We start from the raw sequence: 25867 nt of genomic DNA, 5'->3' as shown, positions 1-25867 counted from the left end.
AAATAAACATTGCTCTTTTAGTCCAAAGTGCCACTTCAGAGGATAAACTGATTTAAATGTTGCCCTTCAGAAGTCGATTGAAATGGTGAACTTTAATTGTGACGAGACTTGTCACCTATTCCAGTGACGTTATCATCAGATAATGTCACTTGTGGTCTATAAGACTAACGAAGTATGGCTGTTGAAAAACGTGTACAAAACAAATAGAGAATATTAAAAATTCATAATTCTATCATAAATCGGGTGATGAGGTCAGGATGACGTCATGACTAGCATACATCTTCAGATGGTAGTCTATGTGTCAGTTTTGAGAGAAATTGACCAAAAGTAAAGGCCAAAAATCGTGTGTAAAAACGACCCCGTGTTATGTCTAAGGGGAAAATGGAAACAGAAGAAAAAACGAGACGAATGTTGTGTTTGTCAGTAAAGCCTGAGCTGTTTAGGGAAGAAATGACGCTAGAATCGGCGGCAATCCAACCCAGGTCCACAGTGATACTTCAGGAGATATATTGCTTGAAATGTTGCACTTCACAAGTTATGATTGAAATGGTGAACCTTAATTGTCACGTGATTTGTCGCCCAATGACGTTATCATCACAAGATGTCAACTGTAGTCTATAATACTTCCTTTCTAGCTATCAGCAAAGTTCCAACTTAGGGGACATTTCCTTCAGGAGATATAAAGTTCCAAAGGGTGCATCTTTAATGTAACAAGACTTGTCACGGGATGACATCATCACATGATGTCAATTTTTTTCTATAACACTTCCCTTTTTGTGACACTTGATGACGTCATTACGACGATTTTGTTCTTGGACCCTCTCCAACTGATGGACCCAGAGTGCGCACAAAATATACAGTCAGATAGACCGATAAAAGTACCGAAGAACAGCTGCTGAAGAAAACACGTACAAAGGGGAAAAATAAAATATTCCCAAATCAACAAAATATAACAAATTGACGTCATTATGACGTATTAGCGTAATTTTTGTATCAGAGTCTTGTTGGCTGTAGCCCTGATGACAATTGAGGTCGCTAAATTACCAAAATGGTGCCTTAAAAGCACGTATACAGTCAATGTGCTTTAAACACCTATGTAGAAAAACTGCTCCTTTAAATTCATGTCACGTGATTTAAAAGTAAACTGTTGTGGTATATTACTTGATCTTTTGACTCTTGGGTATATTGCAAATCAAAAGAAGAGGGAAACTAGAGGTCGTCTGTCTGTTTGCAAACAGAACAGAAGGCTTTTTTCGCACTTTGTTCCTTAATTGATCGACTGCATGAACCTGGTAACGATAACTTTACATTACATGTATGCCCATTTCTCTCAAGCTACCTGCAAGGTTTCAACCCAATGGCAAATTGAGATATACAACTTTAAGGAGTAAAGCTTTGATGTCGAGTGACTTGTCAGCTAATGATGTTATCATTACATGAGGTTTATATACGTCTATAAATCTTCCCTTCCCTTTATAGTTATCTATAAAGTTTCAACTAATGGCACATGTACTGAAGAAGATATAAGCTATAAAGAATGCACCTTTAATGTCATGTGACCTGTCACCTGATGACGTCATCATCGCACGAGTTCAATATTTGCCTAAAGCACTTCCTTTCGAAGATACAAGCAAGGTTGCGACCAAAAAGGCCATGCACTTCAAGAGATACAGCGCTTGGAAGGACCTCATCATATCAGGTCAACGTTCGTCTAAAGTACTCCCCTTCTAAGATATTTACAAGGTATGATCCCAATCGGGCGTGTACTTCAGGATATAGGGCCTGTAGCACTTTAAAGTTTAAAGGATGCACCTTTAACGAGACTCATCGGCTGATGACACTGTCATCACATGAGGTCAATCTCCGTTTATAACCTTCCCTTCCTAACTATCCTCAAGGTTTCAATGCAATCAGATGTGTTCAAAACAAATACACTACAAAACATTTTTGCTATCGCGGAAAGAGCTCAGGTTAGAGATAGCAAACATTTTCCTTTCCCCATTCCATACAATGCGATCTGCTTACAGCGTCACGTGCTTGGAAATTTGCCAAATGCTGAGTACATGCTCTACGCACGGTGCGCTTCCTATATTACAGGGAGATATTGCGTTTCAACGCACAGAGTAGCCAATGCATAGTGCGCGGATGGGATTGTCGAGTTCCCGAATATTTTTAGGGGGTTTTTGTCGTCGGTGCTTCATCTATGTGATCAAGTATACCTGTTAGGCACTTGATGCAGCTGACCCTAATGTTTTAGCTACCATCTAATGGACAATTCAATGTAATATCTGTTATGATTGATTTTGTACCAAATTTTGAATAAAAATGACTTTTTATTATAATTTCCGGTATGATGACGTCATCGGCCCCAAATTTCACACGTGTAAAAACGGTAAAAGTCATCATCTACATCAATTTTTAGTGGATTCCAAACTTCGCTACACATATTTATTCCAAATTCATTTTTCAGAATTTTCAACCTGTTGCTAGAGGGCGCTCGAAAATTAAGTAACGTCATCAGTAGATGATTTGAAGAATACTGTGCCCCTACAGACCAACACCGTTGAAAACATATTGCCACTTTTAAATAATAAGCCCACTTCCGGTTTCGACCGGAAGGAAGGGTCACACGATTCGACCCACACAACAGATGAATTGCAGACCCAATTTTTACTCTGGCACTTGCCGCAAACAGAATTGCTGCAGTAGGCCACAGTTGATTTGATGTGGATTTTTACAGCATTGACATAATATTTAAATATTCAAAATTTAATAATAAATCACTTGGGGATGTCACATGATGTTATTATTTTAATATTATCGTTGCCTTTTTGGCAACTTGCGAAAGAGTCAAAACACAGAAGACGTAATGCCTGTTTCAATTTGCAAAAAAAGTCAAAAACAGAACAAAAGAATGCCTTTTTTGCGAAAAGGCCAAAAACACAACAGAAGTAATGCCTGTTCCAATTTGCGAAAAAGCCAATAAAAGAACATAAGTAATATCTTTTTCCAACTTGCGAAAAAGCAACAACAGCAACAAAAAAACCAAACAGAAAAAAGTTTTGAAAACCAGAATGCCTTTTTCGTAAACTGCGTCAAGGCGAAAACAAACTTTTAAAAAAAATGCGTTCTCCGCTAAGCTCAAAATAAGAAAAAAAGAAAGAAAACCTAAAACATATTAATATTTGCTTCCGCTGGTGTCCGAAACAGGTAAAAAAAATAATAAAAACGAGAGCTAAACAGCTAAAAACAATTTAAGAAAACAAAAGCTTTTTTGCTGGTGTCAGAAACAGCTAATACCCGCAAGGGATTCTGCAAAAGGTTTATTTTTCGCTGTAGAACAGCGTTTTGTTCCGTGCTGGTAATTGCTTTTGAAAGAAATTAATTTACTGAAAATCAACGATAACAATGAACGTAAAACTATTTCTTCCTTCTCTAGTTACTCCTTATATTTTTCCTCCCTTTTTTACAATCTAAAGTTGTATAGGTTATAGAAATTTTCATCCTGCAGAAGTTGCAAACGTTATTTTTCAACGAATATTTATCTATTAATTTAGAAAAAGTTATTATCCCTTGCGATTTTAAAGTCGTACAGTTATTCAAACTTTTCAATGTCGGTTTTAGTGGTGATGAAGTCAGTTCACTTCGAAGATTTATATATTTTCATATTTCTGTGATTGAAAAGAAGCAGAGATAATCGAGCTTATTATCTCGTAGAGAGTGAATTGATGTTTGCTTTTAACTGGCATTGCGGTATCTAAAATCAAAATAAAAAGCGGCAGCCTGGCCGGGAAGGGACATACTTACACATTGAACGTAGGCGTTAAGTTTGCAGAAGAATTCACCGAAGTGCCATTGGACAGTGGCGAATTGGACCGATGTCAGGGGAGCACAGACCACAACAAAGACAATATCACTCACGGCTAAGTTCATAATGTAGAAGTTGGTGACACTGCTACGCATGTTGCGGTAGCGCAAGACAATGATGATGACCATGGAGTTTCCCAGCAGGGCAAGAATGGTGATTAGGGCTAAAGCAATGGGAACAATAACACTGGCTAGGTGAATAGGGTTTTCGTGGCTTGTTTCGTTGGTGAAAAAAATGTAGTCACGGCTTCCATATTCCAAGTCGTCGGATCCCATATTGTCTTTCTGCCACACTTTCCCTGGAATACTAAAAAACATCAATCTCTTGAGGGTGTGACAGAAATGATGAAAGCACAATGAAGAGATTCAGTGACCCTGTGAACGGCTGATGTAAAGATTAATCACCATAAACCAGAACGTGAAGTCCAGGAGAAGTGTGCCGTTTCTCAAGAGGAGGTTGTCAACGAGTGCCTTCTTGGCGGAGCAGTCAAGAACACCTTGGATTACTGGCGGATAACCTCCAGTAATACGCTTGGTGAGTGGATGTTTTCTAACCGTTACAATCTCAACAGATTGCTTGGTTTTGCTCCCCTGTCACGGACACGCCGAGTTCACTCTCACAGAGTCATGTTGGTTTTCTGAGTCACCGTGGTTAAGTCCTATCCCCACATACAACCTGGATGCAAAGACAAGGAAAAGATTCGAGAAACGATTGAAGCTTGAAAACAGCAGAAACGGCCAAATTTGGCGAATGAAGGAGCTAATATATTGAAATATTTGACAACTCCAGGCTGTCAAGTGCCGTTGATCAGAATAGCACACGAAATGACAAACTGGCCGAACATCCTGAGTAAAGAGAGGTTCGATCTTGCCTACGCGGGGCAGCTCGGCCACTGATTGGTCGATTGCCGATAACACGCGCAGTCTCGTGTCTGCACAGTCCATTACCTAAACTGACAATTTAGGGTGGAAGCCCACAGTACAAAAATCCAATGTGACTTGTCTGCGTTTTTGTCGTACTTAGGCATTACTGCTTGTGTGCAAATTATCTTCTGAACTGACTTTTTATACAATAAATACAAGAAAACGTTTTCAAACTTACCATCGAAAGAAGTTACACATTTAATATACATTTTGCTTGATACTAAAGCACACCACTCTTCCGGTGTTCAGGTCAACAAATTAAAGGTTTTCACAAGAATAAGGGATAGTCAATTCATAAAAGGAATGTTGGGTATATACTTCAATTATTATTTTTTTCTTCCCTCTAATTAGAATAGGATTAAAAGTAAGAAGACATACAGTAATTAACTATTTGTTTCTTTATTTTCAGAGTTCTTCTTTCTTGTTTTATTCCATAATGTAATGCGTAAGGTTTTTCTTTCTTTTTGCATATACAGTCGAATGTTTTCTCCACCAGCGTAGCGTAACACCATAATTTGCCTTCAATATCCTACCAAAATAATAATTTACCAGGTCTCAGGGAATCTCAAGCTACTTCCTCAACACCAAATAATAAAAACTATACTGTTAAATGCTCAAATAAAAATACGACCCACTTAAAGAGCAATGAGGCAAATTTACAGTTCATGTAAAATTTGACAGTAACCGAGGTTGATATTTCTGCAACCTTTGATCACCCATTCGAATAGTATGAGAGCGTTCTTTACAAATGCATTTTGAAGGTTCCATAGACTCACCCTTAATAGCACAAGCAAAATCAGTGTTGCATGGTATACAGGAGAATGAGAGATGAGATTATATGTTTAAGATACAAAAGGCAACAAATGCCAATTTAATATAAATGGGAAAACACGTCCACAATCTTTTACTGAAAAAAAACCTTTTTCTCAAAAGACAAAAAAGGCGTTATCTATGCTTACATCTGAACTATTCAACAGCAGTTTCATTATAGGAAACGCATTTATGAAAGCCACTGCACTCTGCGTGTAATGCTAGCTATATACACGCTGCCTGCGGGTGGGGTACATTTAAGGCTTAAATACTATCGCAAATTTTGTATCAGTATTGCATCCGGGGCTGATACTGTACACTTTTTAACATTGCCCGAAAGTAATGCATGTTACTTTGGGTAATTTTGTGGGAACGATATCTGTGAGATTTTTAGTGCCGAGGTTCGTCCATAATTTTTGTCGTAGAAGGAGGGGGCTACACTAGAATTCGCCCCCCAGACAAAAAAAGCCCGTGGCGCTTGAACCCCATCCCACCCCGTTGCGGGGACGGGGATGTGTCTTATATTAGAGCTCATAGATGTATACTGTATCTTCATTTCTCAGAAACTCGGGGTGGCCCCCAGATAAGAACGTTTATGTTTCTATATACCAGGCCACCCAGGAATCTGAAAATTTGCAGATATCGGCAAAGAAGGTGTAAATACTACATATTTGGTGGGGAGAATTCCTTAGTATATGTAGAGTAATTTAAAGAGGTTTTCTGTCCCTGCAGCGAACAGGATTTTATTATGATGAATACTGTATGAATGTGAATATGCATGCTATGTCGGCTTCTTGTCAGAGAGTTTACCATTGATAACTCTGGTAGGGTCAAACTTCGAGCCAGTGAGGCGTTCTTATTCTGTCAGATGGTTTTGATACAAGAGACAAGCAACTTCAGCGGCTCACTTTGTGTACGGCGTTTCCGGATCAATGCAGAAAATTTGAACTTTTCAATCGTCCACCTCCACCCCATCTTTATCAGCTGGCAAGTATGGTGGGAAGATAAAATTGTCCATAACTGCTTTTAAATGTTTTTTTTTCACATCCACGCCTAAAATATGTTTATGCCGTCACTTTTCCCGTTTGTCCAGGAACAATGAACACTGTTGTTACACGCAGACTATTCACTGCAAACGTAGATACACTAAAACAAAACTTAATGGTCATTCACTACTAGAATAATAAAATCATTATCTTGATAATAACGTTTGGAATTAGCATACATTGCAAAAAACCACGACACTTGCCTAAATGGTTCCCTACATGAAGGTTCACCGGAGGCCATTTTCCTGTAGATGTACCATCAAAAAGAGAAGAATTCTTTATGGAAATTTATAACTTATAAGTAATCGCTATAATAAAGTTACTTTATGACGTATTGTACGACCCCTTTTCGTACACTGGCTGAGTAATGTTGCAAGGAAAGGTCTTGTCTCCCTTACATTATAATGTATCAGGGTCTGGGGTACCCTTATTTTACTTTCTTTGAGGCCCATACTGCTTCCAATACTGTTCAAAACAGTTGCGGGCTTTATGGTGCAGAAGCAACACTCCTTTCCCACGGCCCTGTATGGTCCCTTGTTAAATGATACAGGCTGTACTGCAAAGGCAGAGTCACAGATCACGGTTGGTTAATATTGTCCAAGTAGTTTAGTCTGACGGTTACAGTAGTTCCTTGTTTTATAATTTAAAAGTCCTTGTCAATTTATCCTTGTTTTGAAATTTCAGAAGTCGTCTATCATTATTCAGTCTATCGACATATAAGATTTCTTATTTTATATCGCTATGCTGAAGTCAAGAAAGCGAGTGGCGGCAACTGGGCAGGCTTCGGAGGGTATATAGGATGACGTGGGGGAGGCGTCGTTCTGGAAGGCCTAACCAAAGCCAAGGTGTTGCTGTCGATGTAACCCCACGTTCGGTCGGGTATGAGGAGAGTAAACTGTCAGATACCATGCCGCCATCTCCAATGGTGTTTTGGATGGAGTATCTTTCCTACCTGCAGGTCTGCCTAGTGATGCCGCTGCACCGCCGATAACTTCGGGGTTTGGTGAGTCGGATGTTCACAATCTGTTTTCCCATGCCTGCTGTAGCCTGGCAACCTATTTCTCAAATTATTTCTGCTAGTGTCCCGCTACTAGTACTCGTCTGCAATGCCATTGACTCCCAGTCCTTTTTTGTCTCAAGCTTTTAGTGAAGCGTCTTCAAAGCCTAATGCACATAACTGCACAGCGCTAGCCAGCGTTTATGATGAATCGGGGCTGAGAGTAACCAAGTAAATTCTTGCTGTCTCGTCGCATAGAGAACATATTGTGATAGGATTAGGTGTGTCTTGTGTATCATTGTCTGGCTAGCATTTTTTATCAGTTTACTCGTCAGATTTATGGTAGCCAATATTGGTTTAGCTTAATTAAGAAGTATGGCACAGAATACAGACACTCACTACTTTGTGCACTTTGTAATTTGTATCTAAGAACAAGTCTTTAAATTCGACTCAGAATAACGTTTGACAATAAAATCAGGCAATGCTGGCCTTTCAGGCAGGGTGCTCATAACAGTAAAATATGTGTCATCTTCTTTAGAATTTATTAAAATGGTTGTGTATTATTTAGAGATAGGGGACAAACATTGGTAAAATCACGAAAATGTGACTGCCGTATAATCCTCAACTATCTTACTTGAAAGAAAATAGAAGCCTCGGACAATCAATATCTTATTTCCGCCCAGAAAGCTGTTGTTTTCGAGAAAACAGAAACTGTGTTCTTTTTTTTAACAATGGCCGGCTGACCATCGTTTAAAAGTACACTTCATTTTACACACCACCTCCGTTAATGGGCGATGTGTGCAAATGTAATGCTAGAGGCAGCTAAAAAAGCGCTGGCAGAATTCACCGAACGTATTGTAAACGGAAGTTAGAGAAAACTAAGTGTAAAGTAAAAGAGAAATTTGATCAGTTTGAATTAAAATTTATACAATGGTAAGTCCAAACTGACCGGTGTTATTGCTGCCGTTCCGGGCTATCACAGCAAGAGGATTTTCGCCACAAAAAGTACGACTGTCAGTGTGTGCTTAGTTCACTTAGTACGAACGCTCTATAGTTCATGGTTTTTGCGTCAGATAAATTAAAAAATTTTCAATTTGGCAAAAGAAGTAATCTCAAACACAAAAAAAAATCAGTGGAATGAAAGCTGCAGTGGATCATGCAACCCAGATCAGTCAGAAGCTTAATTATGTCAAAACCGAAGCTGTAAACCCCCCTTTAAGTCAAGAAAATTGAAAAAGTGGTTCATTCTACGAAATCGTCTTTCCAGTTACTACCCAAGGGTTGATGGGTTAAACTGATATACATAAACCACTGTACATCCACATTTATGACAAATTCATGAAGGAGTCCAATCCATGTTTGAAGGTGCTGATAAGGCATTTACAACACTGTCAGGGGAACTAATCCATGTGTTGATGACACGTTTACCGAAACAGTAACTCTTCTGCTTAATGATTTACAGAACTCTTGCCTGTGTATCTTCAGTGCCCTCTTATTCTAGATTAAGATGGCATGTTTAAAAAGTTATGCTCATCCAAATCTTCAAAGTTATTTATAATCTTGAAGGTCTCAATAAAATTATCCCTAATCTTTTTGTGTTCCAGTGTCGTGAAACAAAGAGACTGCAATATGAAAGATTCCTCAGTGTTGGTACTGACTTAGTTTCTCTTTTTTTGTACTTTTTATCCAAAATATCAACATCCTTCCTAAAACAGAGATCCCACGATTGTATACTGACATACGTTTGTCTTATAAAGGATACCCAGAGATTTTTGTGTAATATGACTAAATGAACGTTTAAGTAACCTCAGCGACTTCATAGCTTTTCTCCGCTGGGTAAGTACACTAGTGACCCCCACTTGCAATCACTTGTGTAAAATCCCACATCCTATTCTTTATCGATTGACTGTAGCTACTCCTCGCCATCGATTGTTTTGTCCCCCAAATATATCACATTACACTTGTCTCGATTAAAACTCACACACCATTTAAATGACTAGCTAAAACGCTTATCTAAATCCTGCTGTAGGCATGTACAGTCTTCCCGTGAGTTAACATAGTCATCAGTAAACACCTTGACTTTCATTGAGGTCACAATTGGCAGATGATTCACAAAAAGAATGAGTAATATTAGACCCAGAACAGAACCTTGAGGCACCCAATGCGAAGATCTACCCGATGTGATGAAGAATTCCTCACTTAAACAATTTCACTGTAAGAAAGGCCTTAACCCAATTCAACACTTGACCTTGGATTCCATAAGCATTGAGTTTTGTTCTTGTCTATGGAGGGACACTGGAGTAAAAGCTCTTTTCTAATCTAAAAAAATGACAACCATATATGAATTGACACATTTGGTTAAGTCTTCTATGAATTCGAGAAGATTTGTGAGACAGGACTTACGCTTAAGAAAGCCATGTTCCCGGTGTCATAAAAAACGATACACTTGTTAAACTTACCGGAAGATAATCCTCTGCTCTTGATTTAGAACCTTTCTTTAATAGCCTACAAGCCTTTGCATCCTTCCAGTCCCGCGGAAGATAGCTTTCCTAAGTTGATTTTCTTTTAAAAATTAAAAAATTTATCTGTTTAGACATTACTTACCACTCTGCAAATTCCTTCGGGACCCTCGGATGTATGTCATCTAATCCTGGGCACTTGTTCCAATATAGATTCTCACGAATTCTCAAGATTCTCAATTTCTCAAGAATCTTAAACTCGGGAAACTTTATGTCACATAATTTAGTAGCAACTTTATTCTGCATTGTATGAAGGTATCATCATGCAGGCTCACCTTTTAAAATTGACTTGAAGAAGTCACTTAATTACTGAGGGAGCCATCTTCCTTTGCCAATTGGGTAATTACACCTTTAACCATCTGCTTTGATCCAACATAGTTGTAAAACCTTTGAGACTTTCTGTAAATCAAAGATGAGTTATTTGTTTTACTCAGCTTTCGAGTCCATTTTACTTTGTACTGAACATAATCTGAGCAGAGTTGGCTTTCCTAAGCCGTTGGTACAAATGTAATAATTTTCTTAACTAATATTCGGTCCTTTTGTTTTTCTTTGGCACAGAGTCTTCCCCTTGCAGAAATGCCCTTACAGTTGTTCCTCTCTTCAAAACTCTCAGTAATGATATATCATTTCCACGTATCACACAAAGGTCCATGTCAAGTCATCATGATCAGAGGCGGCACACATGTAAGATTTTCCACCCTAAATTCTTCATTGATTAAGACTATTCTAGAAAGGATGGTGTATGACTCTCTTTGTGCCTTTTGATATCCATCACGTGCCATGCTAAGACGAGATCTTGCACCGTATACATAAGGCGAGTAATGATTTACTAGTTGGTGCTGGGATTTTACAAAGACAAATTTTTAAGGAGGATGAAGATGGTCTGAAGAAAAACAAATGAGGGTCTTCTAGTCGGAGGGAAGAATGAAGAAACCCCCCCCAAGAAAAGAAAACGGAAGTATCCCTCACCATTAGCAGTAGCCGCTGAAGACCAAAGCTCACAGAATAATAGTCGGGTACAGCGGAGTAAACAAATGAAATTGTATTGTAAATTGTTGGTTGGCAGATTTGAGACTTCTCAAAATAAAATCAATAAAAAAATTCCCCAGTCCTGAATCCTGAATGTCCGTGGATTCGAGCACAAACTTAAGAAACTCTCGCCTGAACATTTTGGCAAGATGTGTGGCTACTGTACTCGATTTCTAGAAAATTAAAATCTTCCATGATAAGAATGTAACTTGCAGGATTTGCCCCTCGAGCTTCAACAACTGCTGTAACAGTAGATTCCGTTCTGTAGAATTATTAGGGCTCCTATACACAAAACCAACGATCACTTTGTTATTGCCACATAGATTAACCTGACACCAAACTGTGTCTTCTAAATTTATGTATTCCCTTTCTTTGCAAGGAACTGCTTTTATCTCCTCTTTAACATAGAGCAGTACACCGTCACAAAGCTTGCCCTCCTATCTTTCAAGAAAAGCTGGCAGCCATCCATTGCATTTTCAGCATCAGAGACATGATCATTGCAGCATGATTTCTTAATGCCTTTGAGTTTATCTTGCTCTGTTAAAGCTTGCAGTTCACATGTTTTGCTCAAAATATGTTGGGCATTGTTATGAAAACAATTTAAAACTATCTTTTGCTAACCGGCAGGGTCCACACTCGGCTTTCCACTCTGGTTACAACTGAATAACAAATCAACATCACTATTTACACAACTTTGCAAATATACATGTGCACTAGGAGGAGGTTTTGTTCATCACTACTACTCCCCTGGAACGAAAATGTTAGATTTTGAAGATCCTCCCAAATTCTTCTGTTCAAATTCTGTTCTCTTGCATGCTAATGTGTTTTTTTTAGCTCAGTCCCGAGCCTTCTGTTTTCATCCCATGTGTCATGTCACGTAAACCTTTCCAAATTTTCTTTCCTCTGATTCTTTGATTGTGTTAGACCGTGTCCCAAACAGGCTTCCATGAGCTACAGCTAAGTCTGATTTCTGCTTGTCACCGCATATTTCCAGCGGAGTGAAGAACTAGACCTAGCTCTAGACAACAGATTTTGAGATAATTTTAGCTGAGTAGAGTATTCCCTTTTTGGTACCCAATCTTGGATTGTTAGCCTGAAAAGCCTAGATTCTTATGCATATTATGCAAAAAAGTTGTTCACTCTCTTTTCTCACTCCCTGTGCTCATCTAAATATTTGTTGATTTCCTTTGTGATCTCATTAATTTTACCACCTTATATTAACCACTTTATAAACGTGTTTTTGAGCCGAATGTTCATTGTGACTAAATTAATTAACTTATCAATACGTATTTGTTCCAAAAATAAATACCACGACGTGTTTAGCTTTGGCTTATTAACAAAATAACATGTTCACAAAGTCATTAAAGCGTTACCAGGATGGCGTTTAAAACGTCAAAACATAACCATCAGTTCTTACTCTATGCCTCATCTCCATCTAGGTTACCATTTTGTTTGCCGCGAGACTTGGGTGTTGGTGATTTTCTCCGATGTTTGACCGTTGAATTGACTATTGTTGTTCCAACCATTTTTACATAGACATGGCTACATACGTTAGCTACAGCCTCATACAGAATACCCTATTTACCCTTAACTGAGAAAATTCCCACTTTTTTGAAAGTTTTTTCAATTCTTCAGAAGAGAAAGAAAAGATTTTGAGAGAACTGAAAATATACGTCCACTCCCCATGCAGCGCCTTCAACCTTTCTTTCCTCATATAGGAAAAAAATTGAATCATTGAAATCGTGATTTTGCCACCAAGCAAATCTACTTGAACAAGCAAGATTGTTAAATGGGGCTAAACGTCCTAACGCCTGCAAATGTCGAACTTTTTTCAGGAGATGGATGCGGTCTGCCTTTATATATTATGATTATTTACAATTATCCAAGTACACGGTGAATCTGGGCTCTGCACTCTTAGATTTTGTTCCTTCATGAGGTTCATATATTCCTGAAAAAAGCGGCACCTCCCTGAGTTTGTTCGAATGGGCCGTTGACCACTCCAATGGCCGACACAGAGAGACGTTTTGTATTTGCCCAGAAACCTGAAACCGTACGGCGTTTTCAAGTTAGTTCAAATATCCTGAGATTTCTTGTAAAAAGTGCACAGGACAAGAGTCAGATTGCATCACACACACCGATATTTAACAATCTGTCGATTTAAATCTAAAGTGGCTTTCTAGGAATAGTTCAGTTAAGCAGACGCCGTTAAACAAACGCCGCATCAGTAGTCTTAATAATTCCTGTTTGTTTTTGAATCCTAGGAGAAATTGTAGGTATCTATAAACACATTACAAACGAAAAATATTGGTGAACCCACATTCTTGTTTTGCAAACAAGCACATGCGCATGATATGAATTCTTAAAAAGTTTTTCCACAAAACCTATCACAGATTGAAACAAAAATGTCCTAACTGAATGCATTATTTTTGCATTGCTCCTGCTCCTCGACGCTTAATAATTGGATTGTAAATAACTGCCAAGAGAAGTACGGTGAGAATGATTTTAGTTTCATTGTAAGCTGACAAGGAGGCAACATAGCAACAAGCATCACGTTCATGCTGCGATTTGAAATCAAAATCCTAGAAAATTGTTTTCTACCAGTAAACAGTATTCACAGTGTTCCAACTTTGTCAGGTTTATTGTTAAGCATTATTTTGTAGATTTTTAGTAATTTTGTTGCCTTAAAGGAACATAATTCACTAATGACAAATGATGGACTTTACAGGGTCAAAGAGCCTTTGTTTGCTATGAATGTTCATGTGATTAGCCTGGCCATCAAATCAGCCCAATCTCCGGCACTTGGGCACTTAATCGGTTAAACGGTCTGCACTTAATTATACATAATAATATCAAGATTAACCTATTGAGACAATCACTAATCAACACTGTGTTCAACAATTGAACACTTTTCTAAACACTGTCCTCTTACCCACCGGTTAATATAGTTCAATACCGAACATGTTTAGAGAATTGTTAGACGTTAGAATTTAAAATGGAGTTTGGAATCAGACACCTTATGTTGAGCTTCTGAACATATAACTGAGCAATGGCAAAGTGGTTTTTACTGCTTAAAGTGTTTTTCACGATTAACTTTACACCCAAATCCTAATTGAAGTCACCTGCTATGAAGACTGAATATCAATTAAAATCCAACTGTGACATGGATATGCCTGTCAAGTTTGAAAGCGAGACTGTAATTTTCGTACCACTAAATTGACGCCAACCTCTTCAAGCAGTGGGACACTGTACGGGACGCTTGCTGGCAGCAACAAAACGTGTTTTCCATACTCTTTGCATCATTTTAAACATGCACACATTAGCTTGAACAGTATGTAAACAACAGAAGTGGACTCTTGCAATTATTACTCTATGGTGTCTCAAAAGTCTCTAATACACACTCTCTAAGTCTCTAAGACCCCCCCCACAAACAGATCCACTTGCTTAATTGTTACCACGATGAACCTTCAGCGATGAATTTCAACTCTGTAACGACCAATGAACTTAGTATAAAAATAAATTTCCTTTAAAACTTTTTTGGCACGCAATCCATGGTTTGGGACGTCAATGGAATTATTTTGGTCTGTTCTAAAGACGCAATCGTAAAATCTTGCCAGATCTTATCCCATGCGTTATTTTCCTGCCGTTAAGCCAAGCGTTCTTAATGGCTCCTTGCGACCGGTTCAACAATTTCAAAACAGAGAGAGGGGAAGGAGAGTACAGACACCCTGAACGCAAGGTTTGCTGAGATTAGAACCTCAACCCTAACCCAACCTGATAATCAGACAAGAGGATAATGGTTGGAGCTCAAGACAAATTACACACAGTGAAGTAGCCAGGCTCTTCTCGGACAGGGTGCAAGAGAGGGGCAAGAGTTACCCCCACGTTATTACATAGGCACGTCCACGCTAAAGTAATGGGCCATTCAAAACATTCGACGTTTTTAAATTGCGGGTTTTTTTTTCAAAATTGTTTTGACCCGCCCACGGTGACGGTCCAACAAAATTGGGCTTCAGTTACCCTGAAAATTCGTGCACTAAAACCCCGGCCTAAATACATGTACATGAAATTGAAAAATACCGATGAATGAAAAGCAATCTAATTTTGTCAACTAACTCGCGGAAATACTGCAGAGGTTTTTGATCGTTTCTTGTTTCTGGGTTGTCGAAGTTCGGAATATAACATTCTATCTCGGGGGTCATTGGCTCCCGGCCATTCCATGTCGTTCTTGACCAGTTTACAGTGCATATTTCTCCTCGTGTGCTCCCACAACAAACTTTAGTGATGCAAGTTGCTTCTCGTTTGTGTGAAAGCATGCCAAGTTTGCGATGTACGTACCACGTACGTACGGCCGTTTTATTTGAAAAAAAATGAAAATATTCATGCTATTTCACATGACACGATTTTTTTTCAACGGAATCAACTCAATAGTTTGCTCAGGCCGTTTTTGGCATAGTCGTGTGTGTGTGTTTGAATTTTTTTCTTTTCGTTTATCCTTTTGGTAATTAATTCAATTTTCTTGTAAAAGTATAACAGATATTTTTAATTTCGACACTGTTGTATTTTACGGTTCTTTAATGCGTGTATCTAAAACGTAATTCAGCCTTTGGCTGCAATGTTTCTGTTTTTAATAAACCAATAATGATAATAATGATAATTTAACACCACTGGTGTTTTTGCGCACCCATAAGTGTTACAATGCACGTGAGGGTGTAAAAAGTAACAACAAATTACACCGAAATTTTAACACCAATGAAAAGTGTTGGCGTACTCCTCTGATAATACCAGGGTGTTAAATTTAATGCCCCAGTTTTTGCAGTGTATATTTGCAATCACAACAGCCAGCAGATGTGCGGGGGACACAGAAAAAGATCGAAGTGCGCATGCACCTACTAGTACACACAAGGCATGCGCTAGTATCTTACACGCTGGGCGGTACAATTGAACGTACTGTCTAAACACGGTGTTTGGTGTGATGATCCACTCTGCATTTACATATTGTACGTAATGTCAGCTTAAATTAACCACTTACAACATGAGATTAAGTTGAATTTCATTGGCACAAAAGAGTACTTGCGGAAAATAATGGAATTTATGTTTTAAGCCGCTGTAAACAGGCATTTATTTTCCCAATGAAAAACACTTCGTATGTTAAACACGTTCATAAACGCAATGCGTGTTCAATTTTTTTTTAGATTATAAAACGCGTCAAACGTACTTTACAGAGTAGCCTGTGTATTGGTTTTATGTACTCGGTTTCAGCGTTGCTTGGATAACACTAAAAACGAGGGTTTCCTCAGCTAAGGCATGGTCTATCGTCTGCGCTTCTACACCGTACACGTATTTCCAATGGACCTAGACCTATCCCTACACAACAGATTTGAATGCTACCAACAAGTCCAATGAAGAACCATCTTCACCCATGTAGTTCCATACCGTATTCTCGTGGCTAGACATCCGGGAACCTCTCTACATTATTGAATAGCACGACGAGTAAATTTCTTTCCAATTTTTAAATAAAAAGTGAATGTTGATTTTCAATTTACCTTGACCCGCCCACCCACTATTTAAAAAAAATCGGAAATTACAAAATATCCCCAATGCATGGCCGCTAATGCATATCAGCGCACTACAGATTTAAAGGCGACAGCACCTCCCCATTCCAAAAAATCCCAACTTTCCGGAGGGGCTGGAGTGGGTCAAGCGTTCGTAGTTGATTGACTAAGTTGCCCCACTCCCCCATCCCCGGATACGGCACTGATAATACATGTATTACTTTCCAATGATTGTGCTCATTTTCTAAATTCTCTCTCCATTCGAGTGAAAATTCCCTCCCTCCAACTGCATCTAGAGACAAGCAAAATTCTTGTGAAACCTCTACACTCCAACAGATCTAGATTTCATTCCAATTCCCTCTTGAGGCGATTCCTTGTCAAACCATTTTGATATACATTCCGAGGGATATTCACTCTAAATCGTCAAGTCTTTTGTTTTTTAATCTTGGACATATGAAAGTGTGTAAAGTCAGGTATTATAAAGTGGTGTGGTTTTTTTTTACATTAATTTAACACTCACTAAAAAACGGAAGGACAATAATCCAAACAATATTACGAGTTTTATTTGATTACACAGACTTAGACAAAGTCAACGAACTAAAATATCATGTTCCTTGGTATTAGATTCCATGAGTGAGGGCAAGCCTTTCTTTAGAATGGTCCAATGTCATAGTGTCATTGTACCAAATATAGACAGTGTAAAGGTATTAGATGTCTGTAATGTACATGCAATTTTTAGTCCCTCTCGAATTGGGACACAGGACAACTGTTTGCAGTGAGGAGATTTTTGACATGTTATACAAATTTAACTCCCAGTGCACTCGTCACCTGCAAAGTGGTTTTTCCCATGTCGTAATTTGCCCTCTCCTCAACTGAAAGCCTCCCCAATGCTGTTTGCGACACAAGTTCGTTTGAATTTGTTTTGTGAACATCTCATGGTGAAGATATTCAAAACGCTATGTGTGGCAACCATCTCATTTTGTTGATGATTTACTTTGTGTGGATTATTAAAGTGGCTATAGCAATCCATGTAATTCAACTCATCAATACGTCATGTACGGTTGGATGCATCCTCATGGTGTTTTCCAATATTAAAAGGAGCTGAGCACTGGGAAGATTGATTGGAACTGGAATGTGTGTCATCGCACTCTCGACTGGACATCACATTGGAAGCAAAAGAAGAAGGATTTCGTCAACTTGTGAAATACTCTTCATTTCAATAGAGTCTATATAATAATTATGCCATTCACCTCCTCCTTTTCAATTCATTTTTGCAAGTGTACTGTATATTTATGTCGTAACGGACCTAATCACAGTGGTAATGTTACTATATTGTAATATGAGAGAAGTTGGTAGAGCTGATGGCGTAAAATGAGACAGGATAATGAGGCCAGGGGGCTGATTCACTGAACGGCGGGGAACCTTTTTATCTTGCCCCATTTGTCTTGGAGGAAATAAGACAACGCATGGATTTAGGTAGCAAGCCAACATTAAGAGACCGACTTCGCCAATATACAAGGAATTGTTTAAATGACTATGTTCATGTTAATGTAAAATCCTGTATTGGGTTCTTTTTGGGATCAGTTTGTATCTTCCTGTTCAAAGATTGCACCTTTGGAACTAAATTTTGCCACTTCAGCAGATATTAAACTACCCTACACCATACAGGTATCACACTGCACAGAATGGGATATTGGCCTTTGTCACGGTGGTCACAATTACCAACTACAGAGACTGTTATGATTTGTATACAAGAAGATCAAAATAATTCACAATAGAATTTCCGCGCCTCAACTAAATTGTTTCACTTAGATGTTTTGTTTTGCAATAGTAATTTTTGTATTCTTGCCACTGATTATTATCAAAGAGCATCATGTTTTTCAATAAAGATGAAATGAGCCGAAAACAAATGAAATTGAAACAAAAATCACCACCATCATTTACTCATACCACTGCGGCTACAAATCCAGTGGCGTCACCAGCAACAGCAGCAGCTAGAGATTTTTATAACAAAATCTGATTAAAAAAAACGATAATAGGCAGATATGCCGCAGAAAACAAAATAATAACAGCCACAACTGGAGCCAAAGATACAGAAACAACATCAGCGCCATCAGTGGCAATAGCAGCAGCATTTACATACAAAAGAAAAAAAGACCTGAAGATTAGACTGTGTGGGGTAAGGTACAATTTTGATACCCTGACGATTGACGTTATTTCGCACGCCCAAGCATTCCATTTTCCAATTCCACCTTCAAGTGTCTTCAATGGAGGGTCGCTACACTGTTCGTTCAAAAAAGCAAGAAAGGAAAATAGAAAACCAATGATGGTGGAATCGATTGCCCCTCTTACGAACTCAGTATTTTGAAATGAACGGCACGATACATTTCACGTACAGCCGCTTGAGACCATTGAGGTCAGCGTCCATGCCTTTTGTAAGACTCAGGGAAAGACTATTGGGAATTCTAAACCAAATATAGATCTGTTGACATATAAATTCTACCAATGAAATAAATACGGTGCATACTTTCTCGTCTGCCATTATTCAGTCTTAACAGTATGTCACCCCTTGTACTGTAAGCTGCAGTAACGTGACTATATGGAGAAGGAATAAATTTGAAAAACATATGAATTTTAATCTAATAATCGTGCCGATATAGCAAAACACAAACGCCACAATAATTGTCTAATGATTGTGAATGTTCGATTTATGTCTTTCTTTGACAAGTAGGGGGCATTTCTTTAGGACGTAACATTTGCATTTATGGGATTGCACTTATTATATTGGTATACGTGGGATAGAATAATTTACAATTCAAAGCAATGCATAATTCCTAGTTTATGCTCAATCAGTGCTTGGTAGCTACAGTCAGCCAAGAACCTTGTGTCAGATCCCATTTCAAATCAGATAAGATTTAGACGGAACGCAAGCTAGAAATTTGTGACTATTATGTACCTCAAGATGTTGATTGGACATAATTGTGCAGACCTTTATAAAGCCACGTACAGTCATGCATCGTTGTCAATTCCCTTTCTTCTAAACGTCTCGCTTATACTCCAGGAGGAACTGGTAATTCCACCATCACTATCATTATCCTCCACCAGAGACGGGGGTTTCCTCATCATAATGCCACCACCCTCCCCTTTTAATGGTATTATGTTTCTCCATCATCTCTCTGCAGTTTTGCATGTTTGGGGGCGTTGGTTCCAACTCCTATAATGATTATTAAAAGGTATCTTGTCTCGTCTTTTGTCAGCTTCGAGTGGGCATGAAAGTGTGGTGGTATCTCCTCAGTTATTTTATCACTCCTATTCTCTATAAAAATGCACGGTGACTTGGTATATTAATTGGGGAAACAACCCCCTTTTTGCGTTGATCAGTCTAAAAATACTCTCCTTTTGAAGTCAGTTTAGGAAACGTGATAGAGATAATCATGTTTTACGTAACTAAATGTCAAACCGTTCATTATTATTAGACGGCCTGTGCAAATTTGCTAATTTAGCTGGACTTTCTTTAGTAAATTTGATTATTTTCATCGCATCTCATTTATCTTGGATAGAAAATTTTGTTGTTTTGTTTGTTGCTACGGTTGGCAAGCAGGCTGTTCCCCACCAACCCGGAAGAGGATTGTGCCCCCAGGTGCCCCCTTTATTTGAAATGATGAAATGTACATGAGCATGTCCATCGGTTTTGGTGCCCCCTGAGAAAAATATGTGTAGCCTGGTTGACCCCCACAAGTTTAAATCAGCTTACGCTTGCCACTGAATTCCATTGGAAAGAAGAAAGGAGAATAATCTATGTCATGGAAACCTAAAATACGTACCTTCTAAGTAGCATAAAACTGCTTCAAAGTCTTTTCTTTCCCAATATTGAGAAAACATCAACACTCCACCGACATCAGTGAGGCACTGAATGAACATTTTCTGCAATCAGAAACAGTGGCGTAAGGATTTTACTGGTGAAGGGGAACAAAGGGGCACCGGCATCTCAGGGGAGGCACTGGCTTGCAGTGGTGTGTGCGTTTTTTTTGGGGGGGGGCAAGATTTTGTTAGCCTTGTTCAACATTCATTCACCCGTTTTTTATTTAAGTTGGGGAGGGGGCACCTGGGGGCGACGGGAATTTCTGGGGTCCCCCAGACCCCCCGTGGCCATGCTGGTGATCAGAAGCGTCTCTATCCTAAATTCACTTGATAAAGAATGGCCAATGCCTTTATCTATAGAAGAGTTCTCTTAAAAGCAAATATCATCTACGTCGGTCGGGAAACAACAGGTCCAAATGGTATAAGTGTCAAAAAGGATGAAAACAACTTCCTCTTATGTTACTTACTGTTTACTCGTATATTTAAACTTTCCAGAATATACAAGCAATATCCAAAGACTGATAACACCAATTTACAGGAAAGATAAATAAATTGCAAGTAATTATACACCCATTTCCACCCTGCCATTTATATGTAGAATGATTGGTACACTTTGGCATGTGTACTAAACACTATACATGCTTTGAGGAAAGCAATCTGGCGTCTGGTTGCCAATCAGGATTTAAACCTAAGTTCGTGTGTTTACTGATCTCAACACAAACTACTGTAAACTACATGTAATCCAACATGATATACTTAAAAAACTGAATAAATCTTCTTCTTTACTCAATAAGTTGAAGTCATACTAACAGGTTGGGTCCTACGTACTGCATACGAGAGAAGAAATATGAAAATCTTGGGAAAGCGAATGCGTGATGAACGAACATCAGAATACTCCACTGATTCAAATGGTTTCTTTTGAGACAGTCTTGCCATGAATTATTTATAATTTCTATAATTCCATATTTACCTCTCCCCATAAGTTAAATGAACAACTGGTATATATGAAATTTTCACTCCGTATAGCCATAAATTTTCGGTTTCCCTCGTAATGTTGCACTGTTCTCTCAGCTAATTCATTCCCAGCAGTTAGGTAGGCATATAAACTTGGGTTCTTCCGAAACAACTTTGATCATTTTGCTATAGAACCAAATCTGCACCCTTGACATCACAAATCTTTCAAATGTAGACATTGTGAAGCAAGCACTTGAGGCACATTATTCAAGATGTTTCAGTACACCTGATTTCCAATTCAATTCGTTCACAATTTGTATCAAATTTGCTCATGTTTGAGAGGTAGGGGAATTTCGACGTTGTTTTTAAATAACTGGGTCGGTTTTATGAGATCATCGCCCCACTTCAATTTCGTTCTTCCCTCCCTGTTTCTTATTTTTTACATTTTTCCGGGGGGGCGACGTCCATGTTATCACCGTGAAAATTTTGACCACAGGGCACAAACAAAACTGCAGCGGACTCCAGACAGAACGTGTTGTTAGCGCGTGCTTGAAGAAAGTGGGCGCATTCTAGCGCAACTTGGAGTGTACGCAACATCCATATTGTTTATCAACACTAAGGATATCTTGCTCTGCTCCGTGGTCATATATGGGTCGCCTGATGATTGACTAAGGCGCCTTTATATGTCTCTGGCTCAACCAGATTTGTAGCTGCGTCCTTCGTAATTTAGCCTAGAGGTTTTCAAGCAAGACTGATTAGCCCCCAATAATGATGGGTGTGGTGATGTTGATGGTGGTGTTTGTGATTATTATGACTGTCAATAAAAGACGCAGTTTTAGCTACATTGAAGCAACCATTATTATCGTCATCGTCTTCACAACAAACTAATCGGTACATACAGCAGAGAGAGAGAGAGAGAGAGAGAGAGAGAGAGAGAGAGAGAGAGAGAGAGAGAGAGAGAGAGAGAGAGAGAGAGAGAGAGAGAGAGAGAGAGAGAGAGAGAGAGAGAGAGAGAGAGAGAGAGAGAGGAGATAATACTGACATTTTTGATGGGTGTGACCCCGCTGGTTTTTCCGAATCCGCCAGTGGGTTAAGTAAATAAAAAATTGATAAGTATCATAACTTTTGTTTCTTCTTCACTCAATTGTGAGTATTGCCAGGGGACTGAATCTTGCACTAGTTCTGGTGCGTTTAAAAAACCAAAAAGATGATCAGTTAGGGAGCAGGGGACCTAAGGCTGTTTAAGGGTTGTTTAACAGGGTACAACAACGCACGCACACTTCATAGCAGTGTTAAACAGGCAAACAGGAACTTGCGACCGTATCATCAATTCGTCATCTGGAATTGGCCGGTTGGTACGAGGCAGCTGACAAAGTACACAAGGGGATTAATCAGTCGTAACCCCCTATTCTAATGCCCCGACATGCCGGGGTTAGCCGGAGACGGGACAATGCTCTCGTGTTTTACCCATTTGGTGGGCGACGCCGATCGTTACAGGATAATTACGACGGTTGGGACGATCGGACTGAACCTGGCATTTTAGGCTCGGCGGGGCGGGGGAGAAAGCTTGGTCACATGTCGGTGAGTGTTTTACAAGTTCAAATTTTGTCTGAGGTTGACAAATTGGATTTTACCTCTTTAGGTCAATGGATAACTTACGTTACAGACAAGGGATGTGGCAGAATTACTGATCAATTTTGTGCAACGATAGCTTGCTCCCCGAACGGAAATTTACGATGTCAAGAACTTGGTTAAACCTACGATTGTTAAAAATGGGAAGTGAGGAAATTCGAAGCTATACAAGAAATTGAAACAGAAAAGTTTTTGGTTTAATTTTTGTCTTATTGTTTTCAGTGGCGAAGTAGATTTTCAAGGGTCAAATTCTAAGTCGACCAAACCAGTTGGGAAATACCGTGGAGATAGGAAGGGATCAGGGGATGAGATGAGATAGCACACTGAACGGTTCTTTTTTTAAGAATAAAGACTATTATGGTGATGTTAATTATCACATCATCATCACATCATTTCCTGGTATTCTCTGGTTCATGCAAAGCGATACCACATGAAAAAAATATACAAGAGGAATGATGCAGTGCATCTCAACCTCATTTTGCATTTAAAGAAACAAACAAAAACACAAAAATACCTTATTCTGTCTAAGTGACCGACAGAAAAACTCTCCGACAACTGCATTAGGACCAAATGCTACACTGATATTAGTACTCTTTACACAAATTTAAAGTCCTTTAAATCTCTTTCTCTTTAAAACTCTCTTTTTCCCAACATAAACAATTCTATATTATAGCATTAAACCACTATATATCATACCGCTGCCAGCATTTTAAAACAATTAGTACACTAAAGTCGCAGCAAGATGCCAACGTCATATCCAGAACGTATCGGGGATTGTGAGTCAATATCAATGCCCGAATATGTAATTGGCTGAAACAGTATAAAATTAAAGGGAAGGTTTTGGTTGTAATTTAGACCAAAGTAATAACATCTTTCGGAAACAAACAAAATTCAGAAACAAGAGACAAAAAGCAAGACACAGATGGTACCACTTCCGTTCCACCTATAGCTACTCTCTGTAAACATGTGACCCGAGGAAAATGTATAGGCTATACACTGCTTAGGTGTTTTTTATTTTAATCCGTTTTATTCACCTGCTTTGATGTCCATCAGGGCAAACACCGCTCATGTAGTTTATCTGATTTTACTTACTGAAATTATTTAGGGAAAAGGTTTGCTCTTTGAATAATTGCCAAGTACTTTACACTTTTACAATTATAAATTCCCAAAGAAATGAAATTTAGGGCTGCAAAATGTCAAAATACCTGCATGTTTAGTATGCAAAAAACGACGCAAGCTTCAGCTTTTCTCCTCGGGACGATTCGTAGTTTTTTCGTGAATACGGAAGTTTGCATTACCATAACAACCCAAAATTAACCAAACAAAACTAGAAAATAATTCAAATAAAATTAACAAAAAGTGCATTTTCACAGATTTTGTAAAGCATTGGCATTGCATGGATCCTTTACATTTGAAATAATATTTCTGATATTGTGTAATGAAAAATAAGAAAACAGGAAAAGAGCCTACACTCAGCATATTTTATTTCAAATCACATGTAACCCCCATTGTTTAAAACGTACCTCGCATCTGGAGTAAGTCTTAATAGTTATTCCTTCATATACAATCAATTAATTACTTATCAGTAATTAACAGTAATTAAGTTGAAAGCTTTAATTACTATTTTTATAGTAGAAATATGGAATCTCCACCAGGAGAAGGATTAAATACTCATCTTTTTGGAATTTTGAGATTTCGCACAATATGTAAAATTCTCAACAACTTTCCCGATATCCCAAAACCAACATGAACATACGTTTCTGCATTTTTGCCTTCTCCCCACGAAGTTTCCATTAGCCTTAAAAAAGGCTATTGCTGTGGTCTTTTAATTTTGTCCTAAATGAAAAAAGAAGAATTCACACCATTTAAAATGACAATAAAGGGCTACTGTAGAAGATCTTTAGACTTGTAGCCGATTGTCTATTTCAATTTTTTTTCTATGATTTATTCATGTTTTTTGGTAAATAGATACTGTAGGGTACTGAATAGATTGCATCTACTTTCGTTCCAAATATTGACCGAGGATAAAGGGAACAATTTACAAGACAAGTATATGTATGTGATAAAAAGAAAACGTGCCAGCCCACAGGGCAGGAAAATATTGTCCCAAGACAGCCTCGTGAAAGGTATCGGGTGACGGAACGAACTGGAAGGAAAACCAGGCGATGTATGTGCGTTGATCCGATGGTGACAATAATAGCCAGTGGCAAGATGTGTGGCACTGGAGGACACACTGCGTGTGGGTTGCCTTTGGGTAGGAGCGGTGCACTCATCACCACGGCTCTGTCAAGGAGAAGGGATACTTCCCAAGAAATATAGAATCGGTACACAACTGTCCTTACCAGCTTGTAAGGCGACTGTTGAAATGTGAAAGATGTCAGAAAAATAGGAGGGTAGATGGTTCAGACCGGCTGAGGGATCCCACGCCCATCTAGGGGAGGGGGTGCCCCTTGCAAGCAGCTGCCCCCAATCAGCAATAAAGCATAATAATCAAAATTATCTATTGTTATGGTGATGAGCGATTTATCTGGTACTGAACCAGGACATCCCACGGCGGATCGTTTGGGACGCAGAGGAGACAGTTAATTGCGTTTGACGTGTACTATTAACCTGAACCATCCGAGAAGTAAATTATTGACAAATGACAACACAACACAAAAGTACTAATTTACCACA

The 25867-nt window shown here is 38.7% G+C and overlaps 1 protein-coding gene across 4 annotated transcripts in view; it reads right to left on the bottom strand.

Annotated features, from left to right (window-relative positions):
* Nucleotides 1-25867, bottom strand: part of LOC110990465 (G protein-coupled receptor 54-like) — a 218528-nt gene that overhangs the window by 28309 nt on the left and 164352 nt on the right. For 2 of the 4 annotated variants that reach the window (XM_087137221.1, XM_087137223.1), the window contains 2 exons: nt 20569-20668; nt 3808-4543 (listed from right to left, as the gene is read on the bottom strand). In XM_087137221.1, coding sequence (XP_086993347.1) covers nt 3808-4185 — 378 coding nt within the window. In that variant the 5' untranslated portion in view covers nt 4186-4543; nt 20569-20668. The remainder of the gene's footprint in view (nt 1-3807; nt 4544-20568; nt 20669-25867) is intronic. The other 2 variants (XM_087137220.1, XM_087137222.1) reach the window with 1 other exon arrangement.

Source organism: Acanthaster planci, linkage group LG05, assembly GCF_054643075.1.
Source record: "Acanthaster planci isolate LZ-2023a linkage group LG05, COTS_SCS, whole genome shotgun sequence".
Classification (NCBI taxonomy): Eukaryota; Metazoa; Echinodermata; class Asteroidea; order Valvatida; family Acanthasteridae; genus Acanthaster; species Acanthaster planci.
Note: the sequence above shows the minus strand (reverse complement) of the source record. Positions and strands in the feature narration are given on the sequence as shown.